The sequence below is a fragment of the Pleurodeles waltl genome, chromosome 7, assembly GCF_031143425.1.
Source record: "Pleurodeles waltl isolate 20211129_DDA chromosome 7, aPleWal1.hap1.20221129, whole genome shotgun sequence".
In the NCBI taxonomy this organism is placed as follows: Eukaryota; Metazoa; Chordata; class Amphibia; order Caudata; family Salamandridae; genus Pleurodeles; species Pleurodeles waltl.
In genome coordinates, this window is record NC_090446.1 from 129126408 (window position 1) to 129144231 (window position 17824).

Genomic DNA, 17824 nt, shown 5'->3' on the forward strand with positions numbered 1-17824 from the left:
AGACTGTTGAGGGTTGTCTCCGAAGCTGCTTCGACTGTGGTGTCGTCGACGAGAACTTCATCAACGTAATGGATGCTGATGCGAAACTGGAAGGTGTAGTTGTAGTCGATGTTAGTGTAATGGATGCCACAGTCGATGTTAGTGTAGTGACCGTCTTCGTCAATGGTGCCATCAACAACAAACTTGTCAGCAAGATTTTTTAAATAGTTTTTATTGTTGACGGTTCAGATGCAGATCTTGAGGAATGAACTCCAGATTTTGTAGAATGAGTAAAATGTTCAGATCTACAGGGTAAATAGGAGATTTTTCTTTTTTCCCTCCATTTTTGAAGTGTCCTTGATAGACTCATGTCTTTTTTGGAGGTCTTTCTAGATTCCGGAGTAGACTGCTGGTCACAGGATTTTTCCGTCTTATTTGACCTTTCATGAGAGGTTGACGAAGTGTCACTGTCCTCTTCAGAATTCACAGATGTTTTGGATTTAGACTTCCGGAACCACAGAAGAAGCCTCCACTCACGGTCTTTTAAGGTTTTTGTTGAGAAGGTGAAGCAGATATTACAGTCTTTCACCTTATGCTGAGGGTAGAGGCAGTAAATACAATCCTGGTGGGGGTCCTTTGGGTGAAGTATTTTCCTCCCACAAGTATTACAGGGTCTAAAGAGCCCTTTTTAGATGTTTCAGACATAGCATCATAAAAATAGATTTCTCACAACACAAGAATGAAGATAACTGAGGAGAGCTCAGGGAGACTCCCTTCACACAACATGCAGTAGAAAATCTGAGGGACTGGAGCCTCTGTGATGAGGGTTCTAAAGGGTGCTATACCCTGACTGGGTCTTTTCTAATGATGTGAATAAGCTGAATGTCCTTTAACATGGACTTCTATGTAGATGTTATATACTGCTATTTATTGGTACAGTGGGGCTCCCACTTCGATGACGGGAATGGTTCAAGAATGTGAATCTATGAAAAACCCAATACCAGAGAACCTGTTTTTCAGCACATCTAGAACAACTACACAAGGTATCATAAAAACAGCAAGAAGGCACATTTTGAGCAAGGAAAATAAAATGACATTTTCTAATCTGGTTAAAACGTCATCTAAAACCTAACATCCTAAAACCTACTTCTACCTAGTACACTGAAAGAGCATGGAAAGCAGAGCAACTTATAGTCTAGAGTTTCTTAGGGAGAAGAGACAATCTGTATACTTTTTTGACAGCAAAACCTGTTATCAGTGGAGGCATGAAGTCAGTGTTCACTATGAAGGGCACATGCGCTGTGGTAGCAGCCTTCCTCCAGCACCGAGTGAGATGTGGCATCTTCGAAGTGTGCCGGCAGTAGGTGAGACCGTCTTCTGGCAGAACCCAGACAATAATCTCAGTGAAGGACTTCTCACTCATGTGGTCAAATGGCAATTATTATATATTAAATCTTATTTGAGACTGGAATTTCTGACATTAGGCAACATCGATTCAAACTATACTATTTTGACTATATGTGTGTACTTGTTCTTTTTTGACAACGCATTGTGCTAGGTAGACACATGAACCAGACTGATGTTGCATCAGGTGTTATATCAATGTCATCAGTGGATCGAACTGATACTTTCACAGTTCTTAGAACGATAAGGTCAGACTACATCTGCTCAAATGGCAGACATTGCAATGATTCTGTATAAATGGAGAAAGATGGCAAACTCCATTATCTAAAATGGTGACATTTATGATCTAAAATGGCAACCTTCATGATCTACAATGGCGACTTTCATGATCTAAAAGAAAATAAGTTACTTACCTGTATCTGTGGTTCTCCAGTACTGGTATCTTTCATAGATTCCCATGCTTGAATCATTCCCCTGAATCATATCTTGTTTCTGCCGGATAGCAGTTTTACCATCTTTAAGGTCATCCAGGATAATAAAGCAATTTCTAAAAGGCTTGTTCAGGATGTTTCCTCCAATTCAACGTCCTCCACCTTCCTGGCATCTGAATATTGTGCTGTCCCAATTGATGAAGCATCCATTTGAGCCTATTCACAAAGCCGACCTGAAATACATCTCTTGGAAAGCGGCTCTCTTTCTGGCCCTCACTTCTGCGAAGAGGGTTAGCGACATTCAAGCATTCAGTTTCACCACCCTTTCTGCAATGTAAATCAGATTATGGTCATTCTGAGAACTAACCCCAAATTCATTCCCAAGGTTCCTTCGAACTTTCATTTGAATGAGCCGGTGGTTTTGAAAACGTTTTTTCCGGATCCTCGAACTCTAGCAGAGCGAGCATTACATTCCCTAGACATTAAACGATGTCTGAAATTCTACATACAGATGGCTAGCAGCTTTCGCAAAGCCGAGCAGCTGTTTATTAGCTATGGCCAAGCCACTAGCGGCAGTGCGGTTTCCAAACAAACCATAGCACGCTGGATCTCTTCTGCCATACAATTCCGTCACCAGCTAGCGGGAAGACCGCTATCATCCAATGTCAAAGCACATTCCACTAGAGCGGTGTCTACGTCAGCAGCTCTCTTTGCAGGAGTGCCTCTGAACCAGATCTGCAGAGCGGCAACGTGAACGCGTGCCCACACGTTTACTCAGAACTACTGCCTGGATGCTACTGACAGGATGGATGCTGCGGTAGGACAAGCAGTGTTATGTAATTTATTTGCATAAGGTGAGCCAATAAACTTCTTACCCACCATCCTTGAATGTTATTTACACACTGATATTTATCATATATAGATAAAGTAGATGTATGTGTATGTTTTTAGATATGGATAAGGATATCTAACTACTTATATAAGTTAATCTATAAAGTAATGTAAAGAAAGATCTTTTCTAATAGTTGCAGAACTTAAACATCTTATACTGCTGACTATTCTGATTCAAGCATGTGAATCTATGAAAGATACCCCAATACTGGAGAAGAAAATAAGTTACTTACCTGTAACTGTGGTTCTCCAGTATTGGTATCTTTCATAGATTCACATGCGACTAAGGGGGTGGTCTCGCCTGATTGGCTGAACTTTGGGCCTTTCCTAATGAAGCTAATTAGCTAGGAAAGTGGATGTATTTTTGCCATTGACTACAATGAAATAAAAAGAAGAAAAAAGAGAAAAAGGACAATTTCTTTTTTACTGCTTTCTATGTACTGTGGGACTCCCACTTCGACGATGGGGAATGATTCAAGCATGTGAATATATGAAAGATACCCCAATAATGGAGAATGGCGACCTTCATGATCTAAAATGGTGACCTTCATGATCTAAAATGGCGACGTGGCCTACCTGAAATAAAGTCCGATGAGTTGGATGTCAGGGGCTTTACGTCAGACTGGCTTCTACTTAGTTCTCAACCCTGATCCCCATGATGTCTACATAGCACCATGGCTTTTCATTCACAACAACGGGCTTCTGGTATGAAGATTCACGCATCTGACAGCACTGCTTATGCTAGAGGAAGACACTGCCCCCCTCTGTGTTGTCATTAGCTCTCAGGCTTACAGAACGCACCTAGGTACTTCACTTCATGTACACAAGTGTCTGGCTAACAAGAGAGCTGGAACTTACCTGTTCTCACTGCTGATCTTCCTGTATTTTCTATTGCCCAGCTCCTGCATTCCTTTCTCCTGATCTTCCTGCTGTGAACTAGACAGCCATCGGAGATCTGATTAAAAAGCCATTGGAGACCTAATTAAAATATAACCCTCACGCAAAATGTACTGAAGTGTTAGAGCTGTCAGCATTTGGCATGGTTTTCCCTGTCTTTTTCCTTCTGGCCTCCTGTTTTTGATCATGTGCTGAGTTTAGTTTTTGCTGGCTTTAGAACTCTGGGCACTCTACCACCACTGACTACTGCTAGAGTGCAAGTACTCTGTGTCTAAATAGTATTGATGATTGATTTATCCATGATTGGTATATCTGAATTACAAGTACGTTCCTAGTATAGTGCACCATGTGTGCCCAGGGCCTGTAAGTCAAATGCTACTAGTAGACCTGCAGCACTAAGTATGCCACCCAAATGAGGACCTCTGTAAATATCAGTGTGCGCAGTTTTAACTGCTTTTTAACTGCTATGTCAACCTGGCAAGTGCACTTGCCAGGTCAAACCGTCCCTTTAATTACATGCAAGTCACCCGTAAAGTAGGGTCAAGACAGCACCACAGGCAGCGTGCAGTGTATTTAAAAAGGTAGGACATGTACTGGTCACCCTGATCGTGAAATGCTGTTAAATTCACTTTCCACTATTGCAAGGCCTATCCCCTCCCATAGGGTAACTTGGGGATTGCCTTGAAATATCTTTTAAGTGTAATTTCCCATTGGGAGCAGATGGAAATACAGAGTTTATGGGCTCTGAAGTCACAATTTAAAAATACAACTTTTGGTGAAGTGGGTTTCTGAATTGTGAGTTTAAACATGCCACTTTTACAAAGTGGGCATTTTTTTGCTTAACGATTCTGTGCCTCTGCCTGTCTGTGGAAAACACATCTGGGTCTGGATGACAGTTGTGCTGGGTGTGCATTTACTCTAGAAAGTCACAAAGGGTAGTGAGGTGTCCCCTGCATATCCTGATGACTCGTCACCAGGCTGAGGGGTCTTCCTGAGTTAGAGTGGTGGGAGGAGCTGAAAACTGCACCTGGTTAGGGTTGTGTCTGTCCTTACAAAAAGCAGTCTCCAACTCTTTTGAGTGTGTCTATGGCAAGGGCAGGGAAAGTCAGGGTCTTGTGCACTACAAAAAATTATTTGAGGTTTGCCTACTTCAAAGACAGAAATTGTTATAAGCACTGGAACTCTGACACCACAAAGTTAGAACACTTCTGGACTGAATACATTCAGCAAGGAAAAAGTGCTGGATGATGTAAGAGGGACTGCCACTCTACCTGTTGCTTTGGTGCGCTGGCCTGCTGCTTCCTGCTTCTGTCCTGGGAATGAAAAGACTGGACCTCGCTTTCTACAACCTGCTTTCCAAGGTTTTCCAAGGGCTTGTACTGAGCTTGCCTCCTGTTAGGAAGTCTCAGGGACATCAAGGACTTCCCCTGCCAGCGCATGGGCTCTCTTGCTCAGAGTCCTGACTTGCCAAGTGGTGTCATATCTAGTTCCTGGGCCCTTGGAAGTGAGCTCTGGTGCAACCAAGAAACTAAGCACCTCGACTCCAGAGCAACTTCGAAACTGGTGCAGCTCTCTGACTCTGCGCTGCTGCTTGCACCAGAGCTGTGGTCCCCGTTGAGTGCAACGACCGCAACCTGAAAAACAGGCCCGACAATGGCGCAGCGCCTACGAACTCCAGCCACAGTGTGAGCCCACGTGCCATTTCACCGACGTCCATGACACTCAACTCCACATGTGGTCCCGCCGTGTGGTGTGATTGCGACACCACAAAGTCAACGCCTGGCATCTTGACCTGTTAGATTCATTGACCCCACCTTGTCATAAGGAACTGATGCCGCCTCCTCGACGCCACATCACCTGCCCTACAACCGTAAGGAACAGACGCTTCCTCTCCCACTGCCTAGCAGTAATGGAACCAATGTCTCATTTCCCAACTCCGTGCAACATCTTTGTTTCTTCATTGTTTTCCTAGGTTCTGTAACCCTGGGTCCGTGCAAATGCATGGTCAGCTTGTGCTCCCCTGCGAGCGGCATCGGACTGTTGAAAGCTATCCCACTAAGAACAGTGACTGCACCCACCGTGGCCAGGGAACTTATGGGGATCTTCACCCAGGGGGGTTTCCCCAAGGAGGAGGTATCTGACTAGGGTACCAATTTCATGCCGTTGTACATGAAAGCCATGTGGAAGGTGTGTGGTGTTACCTACAAGTTCCCCACACCTTAACACCCCCCAAGGCAATGGATTGGTTGAAAGGTTTAACCGTACCCTCAACTGCATGATTATGGGTCTCTCAGAACCCATAAGGCATGAGTTGGGCATCCTGTTACCATGCCTGTTTTTTGCCTACAGGGAGGTACCGCAGAAGAGGGTTGGCTTCAGCTCTTTTGAGCTTCTGCATGGGCACCCTGTGAGAGGACCTCTATGTTTGGTTAAGGAGGGCTGGGAGCAAGCTCCTAAGAAACCACCCCATGATGCGTTCAGTTACCGGGCACCAGATAATCTGCTTCCGGAAGCACACCCAAGAGAATCTGGAAGCTAGCCAGGAGGATATTAAACACTGGTATGACCAGAAAATCACTCTGAATGTCAGTCTGGCCAGAAAGCATGGGTGATTGTCCCGGTATAGCCCCGTGCTCTCAAAGACCTTTGGTCTGGGCCATTTGAGGTGAAGGAGTGTAAGAATACATGTCCAGCAGTTAGGTGACAGTAGAGTCCTAGGAACCGTTTGAGGGTTCTGCACGTGAACCACCTCAAGCAGCACTTTGAGAGGTCTGAGTTGACCATGCTTTTGATAACCGATGATGGGTTGGAAGAGTGGAGTGAATCTCTTCCTGACCTCCTGTCTTCCAAAGAGTAGGATGGGTCAGTAGAGGGTGTGAACTTCTTCTCTCCTCTGACCCTAGAGCAGCAGAAGGACTATGTTCTTACTCATTCCTGGAGTCACCCAAAGGTGTACCCACCATATTGAAACTGGGGATAGCCTGACTGTTAAGCTCAAGTATTACAGGCTGATTGGCAGAGTGTGAAACAGCATCAAAGAGGAAGTCTCTAAAATGATAGGCGTGATTGAGCACTCCAACAGTCCTTGATTCACTTGGTCTGGTCCTCAAGGCTTCTCCATCCAGTGTCACACCTGAACTGAGGTTCTGTGTTGACTACTGGGCCTCAATGCCGTCACCAAAACTGACTGGTACCCCATCCCCTGAGCTGATAAGCTCATTGGCTGGTTGGGAGCAGCCAAGTTCCTCAGCATGTTTGATCTAACATCTGGGTACTGGTAGATTGACTTGACCAAGGAGGGCAAAGGAGAGGCTGGAGTTCTCAACGCCAGAATGACGTTATCAGTTCTGTGTTGTGCCCTTTGGGTTTAAGAACGCCCCTGCCACATTCCAGAGGATGGTCAACCAGGTCCTGGCTGGGTTAGAGAACTTCAGTGCGGCCTACATAGACACTGCTGTCTTCAGCTCTAGCTAGGAGTACTACTTGCACACCTTCAAGTAGTATTAAGGTCCCTGTAGAGTGCAGGCCTCACTATCAAGGCCAGTAAGTGCCAGTGTTCTGTGGTATACTTGGGACACCAGGTAGGGAGCAGCAGGTGGCACCCTTACAAGCCAAAATTGACCCCATTCTGGCTTGGGTACCCCCCAAGACCCAGACATTGGTGAGGGCCTTTTTAGGATATTTGTCAAAGGGTATGGCACTATTGTTGTCCCCTTTACTATGCAGACTTCCAGGAAGCAGCCACGTCAGGTGATCTGGACAGAGGTGTGTCAGACTGCGTTCGACTCCATGAATGAGGCATGTGCACCGCACCCATGCTCAAGGCTCCTGACTTTTCCAAGGAATTCGTGGTGCAGACAGATGCCTCAGAGCATGTGCGGGAGCCGTGATTTCACAGCTAAACAAAGAGGGACTAGATCAACCTGTAGCCTTCATAAGTAGGAGGTGACTTCCCAGAGAACAGAGGTGAAGCACAATAGAAAGGAACACTTTTGTTGTGGTCTAGGCACTGAAGAAACTAAGACCCTACTTTTCTGGGACTCAATTCCAGGTTCAGACAGACCAGGAGGCCCTTCAGATGGCTAATGCAGATGAGGGGTGGGAATCTTAAACTGTTGAGGTGGTCCATCCCCCTAAAGGAAATGGACTTTATGGTGAAATACCACCCTGGAACAGAACACACCAATGCTGATGGTCTTTCCAGGTTCTTCTGCCTTAGTGATGAAAACTCCCAAGAGGTTGGGTAGTTCTCCACACTTTCACCTGGTGGGGAGGCAAGTGTTAGACCTGTCAGCTCTTGGCATGGTTGCCTCTGTCTTTTTGCTTCTGACTTCCTGTTTTTGATCCTGTGCTGAAATTGGTTCTTGCTGGCTTTAGGACTCTGGTCACTCTACCACTGCTGACCAGTGCTATAGTGCAACGGCTCTCTGTCTAAATTCTATTGGTGATTGGTTTACCCATGATTGGTATATTAATAAAAAGTCCCTAGTATAGTACACCATGTGTGCCCAGGGCCTGTAAATCAAATACTACTAGTGGACCAAGTCCCTAGTGTAGTGCACCATGTGTGCCCAAGGCCTATAAATCAAATGCTACTAGTGGACCTGCACCACTGATTATGCCACCCACAGGAGTAGTCCTGTAAACAAGTCTTTGACCTGCCACTGCAGTGTCTCTGTGTGCAGTTTTTACCTACCCTGTCGACCTGGCAAGTGCACCCATTGACCAGGCCCAAACCTTCCCTTTCATTAAATGTACATCATCGCTAAAGTAGGGCTAAGGCAGCCCCATGGGCAGGGTGCAGTGTATTTAAAAAGGTAGGGCTACTGCTAAATTTGTTTTTTTACTACTGTAAGGACTCTCTCTCTCCCATACGGTAACATGGGGATTGCCTTGAAATATCTTTTAAGTGAAACTTCCTATTGGGGGCATAAAGAGATATGGAGTTTGGGGTCTCTGAACTCACAATTTAAAAATATATCTTTTGGTGAAGTTGGTTTTCGAACTGAGAGTTTGAAAATGCCACTTTTAGAAAGTGGGCATTTTCTTGCTTAACCACTCTGTGCCTCTGCCTGCCTGTGGAATACATGTCTTGGTCAGGATGACAGTTGGACTGTTTAACTTTAGACAGTCATACAAAGGGAGCTGAGGTGTACCCTGCATATTCTGATGTCACATCACCAGGCTCATTGGTCTTCCTGAGCTAGAGTGGTGGGAGAGCTAACACTTGCACCTGAATAGGGCTGAGTCTGTCCTTACACAAAGCAGTCTCCAATCCCCTGGAGTGTGTCCGGGATCAGGGTAGGAAAAGGCAGGATCTTGTGCACTACAAAGACTTCTCTGTGAAGTTTGCCTACTTCAAGGACAGAAATAGGTACAAGTACTGGTCCTCTGACACCACAAAGTTAGAACACTTCTGGACTGAGGACATTCTGCCAGGGAGAAGAGCTGCATGCTGTAGGAGAGACTGCCAACTCTGCCTGTTGCTTTGTTGTAATGGCCTGCTGCTTGCTGCTTCTGTCCTGGGTGTGAAAGGACTGGATTTTGCTTTCTAAATCCTGCTTTCCAAGGTCCTCCAAGGGCTTGAAAAGAGCTTGCTTCCTGTTAAGAAGTCTCGGGGCCTTCAAAGACATCACATGCCAGCGCCTGGGCTCCTTTGCTGAGAGTCACGTCTTGCCAAGTATTACCAAATCCAGTTCCTGGGCCCTTGGAAGTGAGCTCTGGCACAACCAAGAAGAAACTAAGCACATAGACTCCAGAGTGGCTTCGGAACTGGTGCAGCTCTCCGACTCCACGCATCTGCCTGCACCGGAGCCATGGCCCCCTCTGAGTGCAATGATCGCAACCTGCAACACAGACCCACCTCCGAAGTCCCAGCACAGCGTGAGTTCCGAGTGCCGTGTCACTGACGTCCGTGACATCCAACTCTGCTGCAGCACCTGTGGTGTGATCGCGACACCACAAAGTTGACGCCTGGCATCTTGACCTGCTGGATTCATCGACCCCACCTAGTTGTAAGGAACCAACACCTCACCACCAATGCCGCATCACCTACCCTGCTCACTTCCCCTGCCCAGCAGTAAGTAACTGCCACCTCACCTCCCCAGTGAGTAAGGAACCGACACCGCACTGGCTCCAGCGACGCCTCACCTCCCCAACTCCGTGCAGCGTCTGTTTCCTGGTCGTTTTCCAAGGTACTATACCTGGGGTTTGTGCGACTCCGTTGTCGACCCACACTCCCTCGCAAGCGGCATCAGACTGTTGTAAGCGACTCGTTCAAGATGCGGTTATTGCCCCAGTTGGAACTATTGTGTTTCTAAGTGCTATACTAAGATGTCATCTTTCAAAAATTTGTATCTTTAATTGCATATGTTAGATTTTTGTCATTTTGGTAGTTTAACTCCGATAAATACTGGCTATTTGTCTAAACTAGTGTGGGGCACTTTTGTCGTCTTTTCACTGTGTTACTGTGTGGGTGTACAAATACTTTACATATTGTCTCGGAGATAAGCCTGACTGCTTGTGCCAAGTTACCAAGGGGGTGAGCAGGGGTTATGTTAGCTGTGTGGCTCCCTTACCCTGACTAGAGTGAGGGTCCCTACTTGGACAGGGTGCAAACCACTGCAAACTAGAGACCCCCATTTCTAACAGGAAGAATAAATCTAAATGAAGCATTCCACATCCATGTTCCACAACATTAATCAAACAAACGAGGAAAAACATCATATGCACAACTGGCAAAGTCAAGTAAGTGACCCGGAAAGCCCTACAGTATCCCTCAACATAATGGATCTAAAACTGTATCCAGATGTAGCCCTAGATCAGTAATATTCAAGAGAAAGAATGACGCACGTTAATCAAAACCACCTTTGATCAGCTCCCTTAAGGGAGGGAACCATAACTTAAGCCAGCTTTGACAAGCTGGGCTACTTTCCACTTAGCTGTCATAAAAGACAGAAAAACATTAAAACACAATTTCTAATACCCTAATGTCTTTTCAGCCAAAAAGCATTGTTTACCAAAGCATTAAGTACAAAGCAGTAAGTTAACTTCGACTGTTTTGTGTGAGACCCAAATAATGAAATATTAACAGCTGCCTGATATATTTGAAAGGAGTTGGTAGTAAAAACACACATTTGAATCACTATCAGTTAGGATGCTCCTGGTTAATTTTTTTATGAAAACCAATGTTTTTTTCCGAGACTAAAAATGTGAGGAGGCCCAAACAATAATATATATGGTGGGTGCTTCATTAGAAACAAAGGTATGATACTGAAACACTAGGCATATAAATGTAGAGTGACACAAATATATAAACGTACCAGTAGCATTAACAGGCTCAAGTGCAAATCCATCTTCTTCATTTGGAAGCAGAGTCGTTTCGTTTAACATTGTCGTTTTTTCTGCTAAAGCAGCAGGTGCGTGGACTTCTGATTCTGCATTCAAGCACCAGATCAAAATGAACAAAGGTAAAATTTTATTTCCACCACACATATACATTTTCATATATGAAACGTAATAAGTGAAGCAGATTTGACATTACGTTTATGAAAGGGGAGATTATAACACTGGGGTTTTATGCCTGGCATATTTGTCCTACAGCCGTCTTTAACAAAAGTCATCTAGAGAAGATTACCCATGTATGCAGGCACTCAATTAGCAAAACAAAGCCTTTCAACTTTGACATACAAACTGCATTTTAATTTCACAATTGTGATGCAGAAAGGTAAAGTTAACTTTGTGGAGTGTTATTTGTTCTTAGACTATAGGCTATTTGCCAATTGTAACCAATTTCCTGCGCTCTATGTAGGGCAGGACAAGAAACTGCTTTGGAACCAAGCAAGCAAGCATGCATGCATCAGATACACCTCCCCAGCCGCTTCCCTGCATGCAGGTGTGCCCTCATTAGCTTCCTTTTTGAATACATTGGATAGTCTGGGTTTTTGATCAATGAGGGAGTGGTCAGCAGGAATGTGATAATGTAAAACCACCTACCGAATACCACCACCATCACCATAAACAAAGCTCACTCATTCACTCATATCCTCTTATTCTCAAACTTGTAGGTAGATATCACAGCAACCGTGAACGAGAATAAGAGGAAAAGAAAGCAACAACTTGACAGCTTTGGCCCAGGTAAACAAGTTTCACAGACCCTTCTTGCTAAAATTACCACTGTCAGAGGAGAAAGACTCAAAAACATATCAGCGGAATAAATGTGGGTTTGCCCACATACAGCCAATCGGAACATATCTGACAGGTGCAATGCACCAATGCAATTTTAGCAATGTTGAAGTGTGCACAAACTCTGAATGGAGGGTAAGTGCTGACAGAGCACAGCAATGAGTGATACAAGACTATCTGGCAGTGGGGACTTCTGCAGCTTGCAGATCACTGGTTCGAATTCTTCAAATTATTTAAATGAAAATGTGACCTATTTTTTTTTAAACAACCTTCCTGACGGATACTCCATCTATCTGTGCATTCCAGCCCAACTGAAATAGCCTGGCACCAGACAGGATCCGGAAATGTAATTTTCAAAGTTCTCCTGGACTGGTAGGGGGACACCTTCCTGACTCCATCTCGGCACCAGAAGCCACGCTCTGGTGACGTCACTTAAGCCGTAAGGATTCCGAGCACTTTTCGCAATGCATCAATGTCAGTTTCCTCATTATTTTGTCCATGCCCTCAAGTGCAGAGACGAGGAACAACATCAACTGAGGTAGTGAAATAAGGCAATGGAGTTGGGCAGGGGGATTGAATCACTGAGGAATCTGCAAGTAGAGTATCCTCTAGAAAGATCATTACTGAAGGTAACTTTTCTTATAGATACTTTTACCTATATATTTCTCACCTGTTGAATAGATTTCATTGTAGTACCTTCTAGGTGGTAGGTATGAAGGATGCGCCAGAAAAGGAAATCCTGGTGCACAGAGTGTGTAAAGTGGCCATCTCTTCTCACCTTTGAATTCAGTCAATAGTGTTTGGCAAAGGTGTGAACTGAGGTCCTGGTCACCGCCTGACAGATCTCAGCCACAGGAACTTCTCTTGCCAAAACTATGAAGACTTTGCCGGGGTGGAGTAGGCCCAGATTCCCTCCAACAGTTGCTTCTATGCAGGGGTGTAGGATACCCTGATAGACAAGATTTTCTAACGGATTGCCTTGCCCTTTTTGCTGCTCATGAACCCCACAGAAATCTGGTCATCCGACCTGATTCTATGGTAAGATCAATATAAGAACTGCCCTCCTTTCTGTGGCCAGCTGATTGAGTGTGTTCTCTTTAGCGTTAAGGGGTACAAGGCAAAAAGTGGGAAGGACAATATCTTGCTCAATATGGAAAGGGACCACCACCTTTGGAAGGAAAGCTGCTTTAGTTCATAGTACAAATGTGCCTGTGAAGAAGCATGTATACGGTGGGCGAACAAATAGCTCTTGGAGCTCACAGATATGCCTCGATGTAAGAACAACCAGAAAGCCAGTTCTTAATGTCAAAAGTCCTCACTGAGAATCAAAAAGGTCAACACTAGAGTTAAATCTCACTGTGACATACGGAAAGGAGTGGGTAGAAACAAGTTTGTGAGTCCTGTCAGAAATCATATCATTTTAGGAGACTTGAACAGAAGTCTGGTAAAGGAATGATAAAAATGCTGCAGTATACCCCTGGACAATGCCCACCACCCAACCCTCCTGGGCCACTGAAAGCGAAAAGCAAGCCATCAAGTGGTCAATGCAATGATCCCCGCACAAAACAACAGACCAGTTCTACTTTCTGGATTACACAGTCCTGATGGAAATAAAATGACCTCAAAGGATGACATCAACCACCTCCGTAGGTAAGTGGAATGCGCTTAAATGTCGCTGCTCAATCTCTGGGCATGAAAGTGGAGGCTCCCAAGGTTTGGATGGAAAACCTGACCCTCTAGTTGGGAAAGAAGGTCCTTCCTCAAAGGAAGACTGAAAGGGAGGCATTAGGTAAAGTGCAGAAGGTCTGCATATCACAATGTTCTCTGCCAGTTGGGGTGATTTAGAGGACATGGGCCTAGTTGTGGTGAATATCTCTCAATACTCTAGGAATCAAAAGTAGGAGGAGAAATGTGTAATAAAGCAGAAAAGTTCCACCTCAACTAAAAAGCATCCCCCAAGGGGTCCTGCAGCATATACCGCACTGTCCTAAATGAGAAAGAGTTCCACCCAATGGGTGCACTACATCGTGAAGATGTGTTGTATCACTCTGAGACAGTTGACATCACTCGTGGTCGACTGAGGCTGTCAGCCCTAGGGTTCAGAGAGCTGACCTGATGGTTTGTAACAAGTCAGATCCTGTGCTGGTGTGCAAAAGCTCAGAGAACCAACACTTCCAGACAGAGAAGCTGAGATCCACACTTCCATGCTTCCTAACGTACCACATCAAAGTCGTCCTGTCTGTCAACATCTGGACAGAGTGACATCAAAGAGAGGGAAGGAAGGACTTGACTTGAGCACCGGCTGAACTGCACTCCGCTCAAGCAGGTTAATATGCAATAGCTGATCTTCTACAGATCCAAAGCATCAGATCACCATCTCGTCCAGATGGGCATCTCTCCCCCAAATGGTGGATTCATACATCACTACCGCGGCCATAACTAGTGGGGTGTTGAATAACATCCCTTAAGACAGATGCTCATCCACCTACTATCAAGTCAAATCCACCTTAGTGATCCAGGAAATTACAATGTTTTCGGCAAAATCTCCCCTATGTTAAAGCCACTGCCTGCGGAGACAGCAATGTAGAGCTCTCAGGTGCCACTATGCATGTGTGATCCGCAGGATGCATGAAGCCAGCAAACCCAGCAAGCAAAGTGCCATCAGTACTGGAGTCCGAGCTTTCTCTCGAAATATTGGAATCCTATCCCAAATGTCCTGGATCCTCTGAGGCAGCGGAAAAGCTCAGGGCAAAGTTATAACCAGTACTGCCCATAAGAAAAAGGGGTGCTGAGACTTGGGCATGTTGATGCAGTAGCCCGGCCTGAACAGCAGGGATACTGTTGAGAGTAGGTGAGTCAACACACTCTGCGACGAACCAGTGTTGAGCAGTCAGTCATCCAGGTACAAAAATACAGATCTAGCACCACATGAACCTGAGCCAGGGACACCTTGAACATAGGCTGTTAAACTAACTCCACAAGGAAGAGGTCTAGGATCAGATACCACTGTTCTTGGGAGCTACAAGTACTGGGATTAGCACCACTGCCCAATTTATTGCTATGGTACGAGTTCCACCACAAATTCTGGTGCAGAGCTGTAACTTCCTGCTGCAAGATCTGATGGTGGTCCTACAAATGAAGGGTCTGTGGTGTGAGACGTGGGGTGGGTGACAGAGGAGGTGCTCTGTTGGAAGGGTATGGCATACTCCTGTCTACAATTTGAAGGACCTACTGATCCAAAATAACAGCCTTTCAGGCATGTGTAAATTAGACCACTACTCACCCAGGGTGCTCATGCTCCTGCACAGCAAACTAGAGTGGTTTTCTTGGTGTTGCAGGACAGAAGGATGTGGAGGGCTGCTCGGTCTGATGGCCCTTGCCTTTGTTCCTATGTTGTCCGAAGAGCTGTTTTTTTTGTGTTGGGTAAGCTGTAAGGGCTGATGGTGATGAAAATGGAACTCTTTAAAATCTCCAAAATTAGCGGTAATTTTTCACTTGATATTGTAGGTCCAAAAATGAAGGTGTTACGCTGTCCATTGTGAAGTACTCAAAGACAAAATCTGCTTTGTCCCTTGCTCCAAATGCCATGTCTCTCAAGGTGAACTACCACTGGAGAAGCCAGTCAACCGGAGCAATGCATGTGTCCTCCAAGTTCGAGTTTGAAGACATTAGCTGCTTTCCTAAATACCACATGAAACAACACAAATTTTGGGATACCTGCTACCTATAGAGGAATTATCCATCCCAGCAAACTGCTGTAGGGAGAAATAATCCACTGTGTCAGAAAAAGGAAATGGAAGAAGTTTGTCTGCTATCGGCCATATTGCACTGAATAATATCTTGCATCTGGATTTGCTTGGAGTCTGAGCCAAATGGGTCATGCAAAATATGCCATGCAAAATATGCCAGAAATCCTGCTGTGAAACAGTTACCTGCTCTTTCTTGTATCGTTATCCTTCAAGAATGGACAGGGCTTCCCTCCTGAACCTTTGCAGTATTGCTTTGGCCTTAAGTATACACTGCTTCTTAGGAGGCACTGGCATTGAGGATACGGAGGTTAGTGTTGGTGATATGGGTGGAATGTCAAAAGACGGAGAAGTCTTCCTAGGAAACGAAGATAGGAAGCCTTCATGAGGTGCCAAAGGCGTGATAAGAGGAACTGAAAAGACCAATAATCCTGAGGGAGAACGCTCCTGCAGTACCCTGGTACGAAGCCCCAAAAGGTGTCATGGTGCAATCTAAAGGGGACTGCGGCATGCCTAAACAGCTCTAGCAAGGCCTGCATTTAAAAAGGCACATCAGCTTCCTGTGCCAGCACTGAGAAAAAGCCTGAGGTGACACCAGTATGGGTCCAAGCGGGGGCAGAGCCTGGGCAGAAGTGGTTCCATTGGTAGAGGTTCTTTATAAGAACTGATCTCTACTAATTCAAAACATGACCACGCAGGGGACGACTGGCTTTCAGATAGTTTAGTGAGGGGGTGGGGGTTAACTTGTCTCCTGAACAAGAGTGACACACTGAAAACAAGGCCCATGCTGCTTCTTATACTTTATTGTTTTCTTTCTTTTGAAGAGAGAGAAGACTAGACTGAGCTCTGGATCTAGAACAGAAATGGGAGAAAGAGACAGATATATATATATATATATATACACACACACACACACACACACACACACACACCTCTTTGTCGCTGGACTCCAGCCGCTTCCGTGCGGCGACCCCCAGTAGGGTGGAGGACCCTATGTATCAACAAACAACGTTGCCTACCTGTGAAAATAAATCAGCAGACATAGACTAAGTACCGCAGCTCCAAATAAACACAGCGTATTTGTACCCGTGAGCAAGGAGCGACTGCTCCGAAACACGTAGGGTTTACACTGTCACCTATATTTCAATAAAACGCTGCGTTTATTGGAGCCGCGGTACGTGGTCTCTGTCTGAGGATTTATTTTCAGAGGTTGTCGATGCGGTTTGTTGAGATATATGGAAAATGTCACTTACCCAGTGTACATCTGTTCATGGCATGAGACACTGCAGATTCACATGCTGTGCATATCCCGCCATCTAGTGTTGGGCTCGGAGTGTTACAAGTTGTTTTTCTTCGAAGAAGTCTTTTCGAGTCACGAGGTCGAGGGACTCCTCCCATTTCGGCTCCATTGCGCATGGGCGTCGACTCCATCTTAGATTGTTTTCCCCGCAGAGGGTGAGGTAGGAGTTGTGTATATAGTAATAATGCCCATGCAATGGAGTGAGTATGTTCACATAATGTGACTAAAAGTATTATATTTACAAATGTACGAGTTTAACTTTGATCAACTTACACCGGCTACAGGCTCCCGGGGAGGTGGGAGGGCGCATGTGAATCTGCAGCGTCTCATGCCACAAACAGATGTACACTGGGTAAGTGACATTTTCCGTTCGATGGCATGTGTAGCTGCAGATACACATGCTGTGCATAGACTAGTAAGCAGTTATCTCCCCAAAAGCGGTGGTTTAGCCTGTAGGAGTTGAAGTTGTTTGAAATAAAGTTCTTAGTACTGCTTGTCCTACTGTGGCTTGTTGTGTTAACACATCCACGCAGTAATGTTTAGTGAATGTATGAGGCGTAGACCATGTGGCTGCATTACAGATTTCTGTCATTGGGATATTTCCTAGCAAGGCCATTGTGGCACCTTTCTTTCTAGTGGAGAGTGCCTTTGGTGTAATAGGCAGTTGTCTTTTAGTTTTAGCATAACAGGCTTGAATATATTTCACTATCCATCAGGCAATGCCTTGTTTGGATACTGGATCTCCTGTATGAGGTTTTTGGTAAGCTACAAACAATTTTTTTGTTTTGCGAAACTGTTTGGTTCTATCAATGTAGTACATTAAAGCCCTTTTAATGTCTAATGTATGTAATGCTCTTTCAGCTACAGAGTCTGGTTGTGGAAAAAACACTGGGAGTTCCACAGTTTGGTTTAAGTGGAACGGCGATATAACTTTTAGCAAACATTTGGGATTTGTACGTAGAACCACTTTATGTTTATGTATTTGTATAAAG

General features: G+C 45.1%; 1 protein-coding gene across 1 annotated transcript in view; it reads right to left on the reverse strand.

Annotated features, from left to right (window-relative positions):
* Nucleotides 1-17824, reverse strand: part of RAD21L1 (RAD21 cohesin complex component like 1) — a 1043689-nt gene that overhangs the window by 404520 nt on the left and 621345 nt on the right. Inside the window, exon 8 of the mRNA XM_069243305.1 lies at nt 10925-11038. Within this exon, the coding sequence (XP_069099406.1) occupies nt 10925-11038 (114 nt within the window). The remainder of the gene's footprint in view (nt 1-10924; nt 11039-17824) is intronic.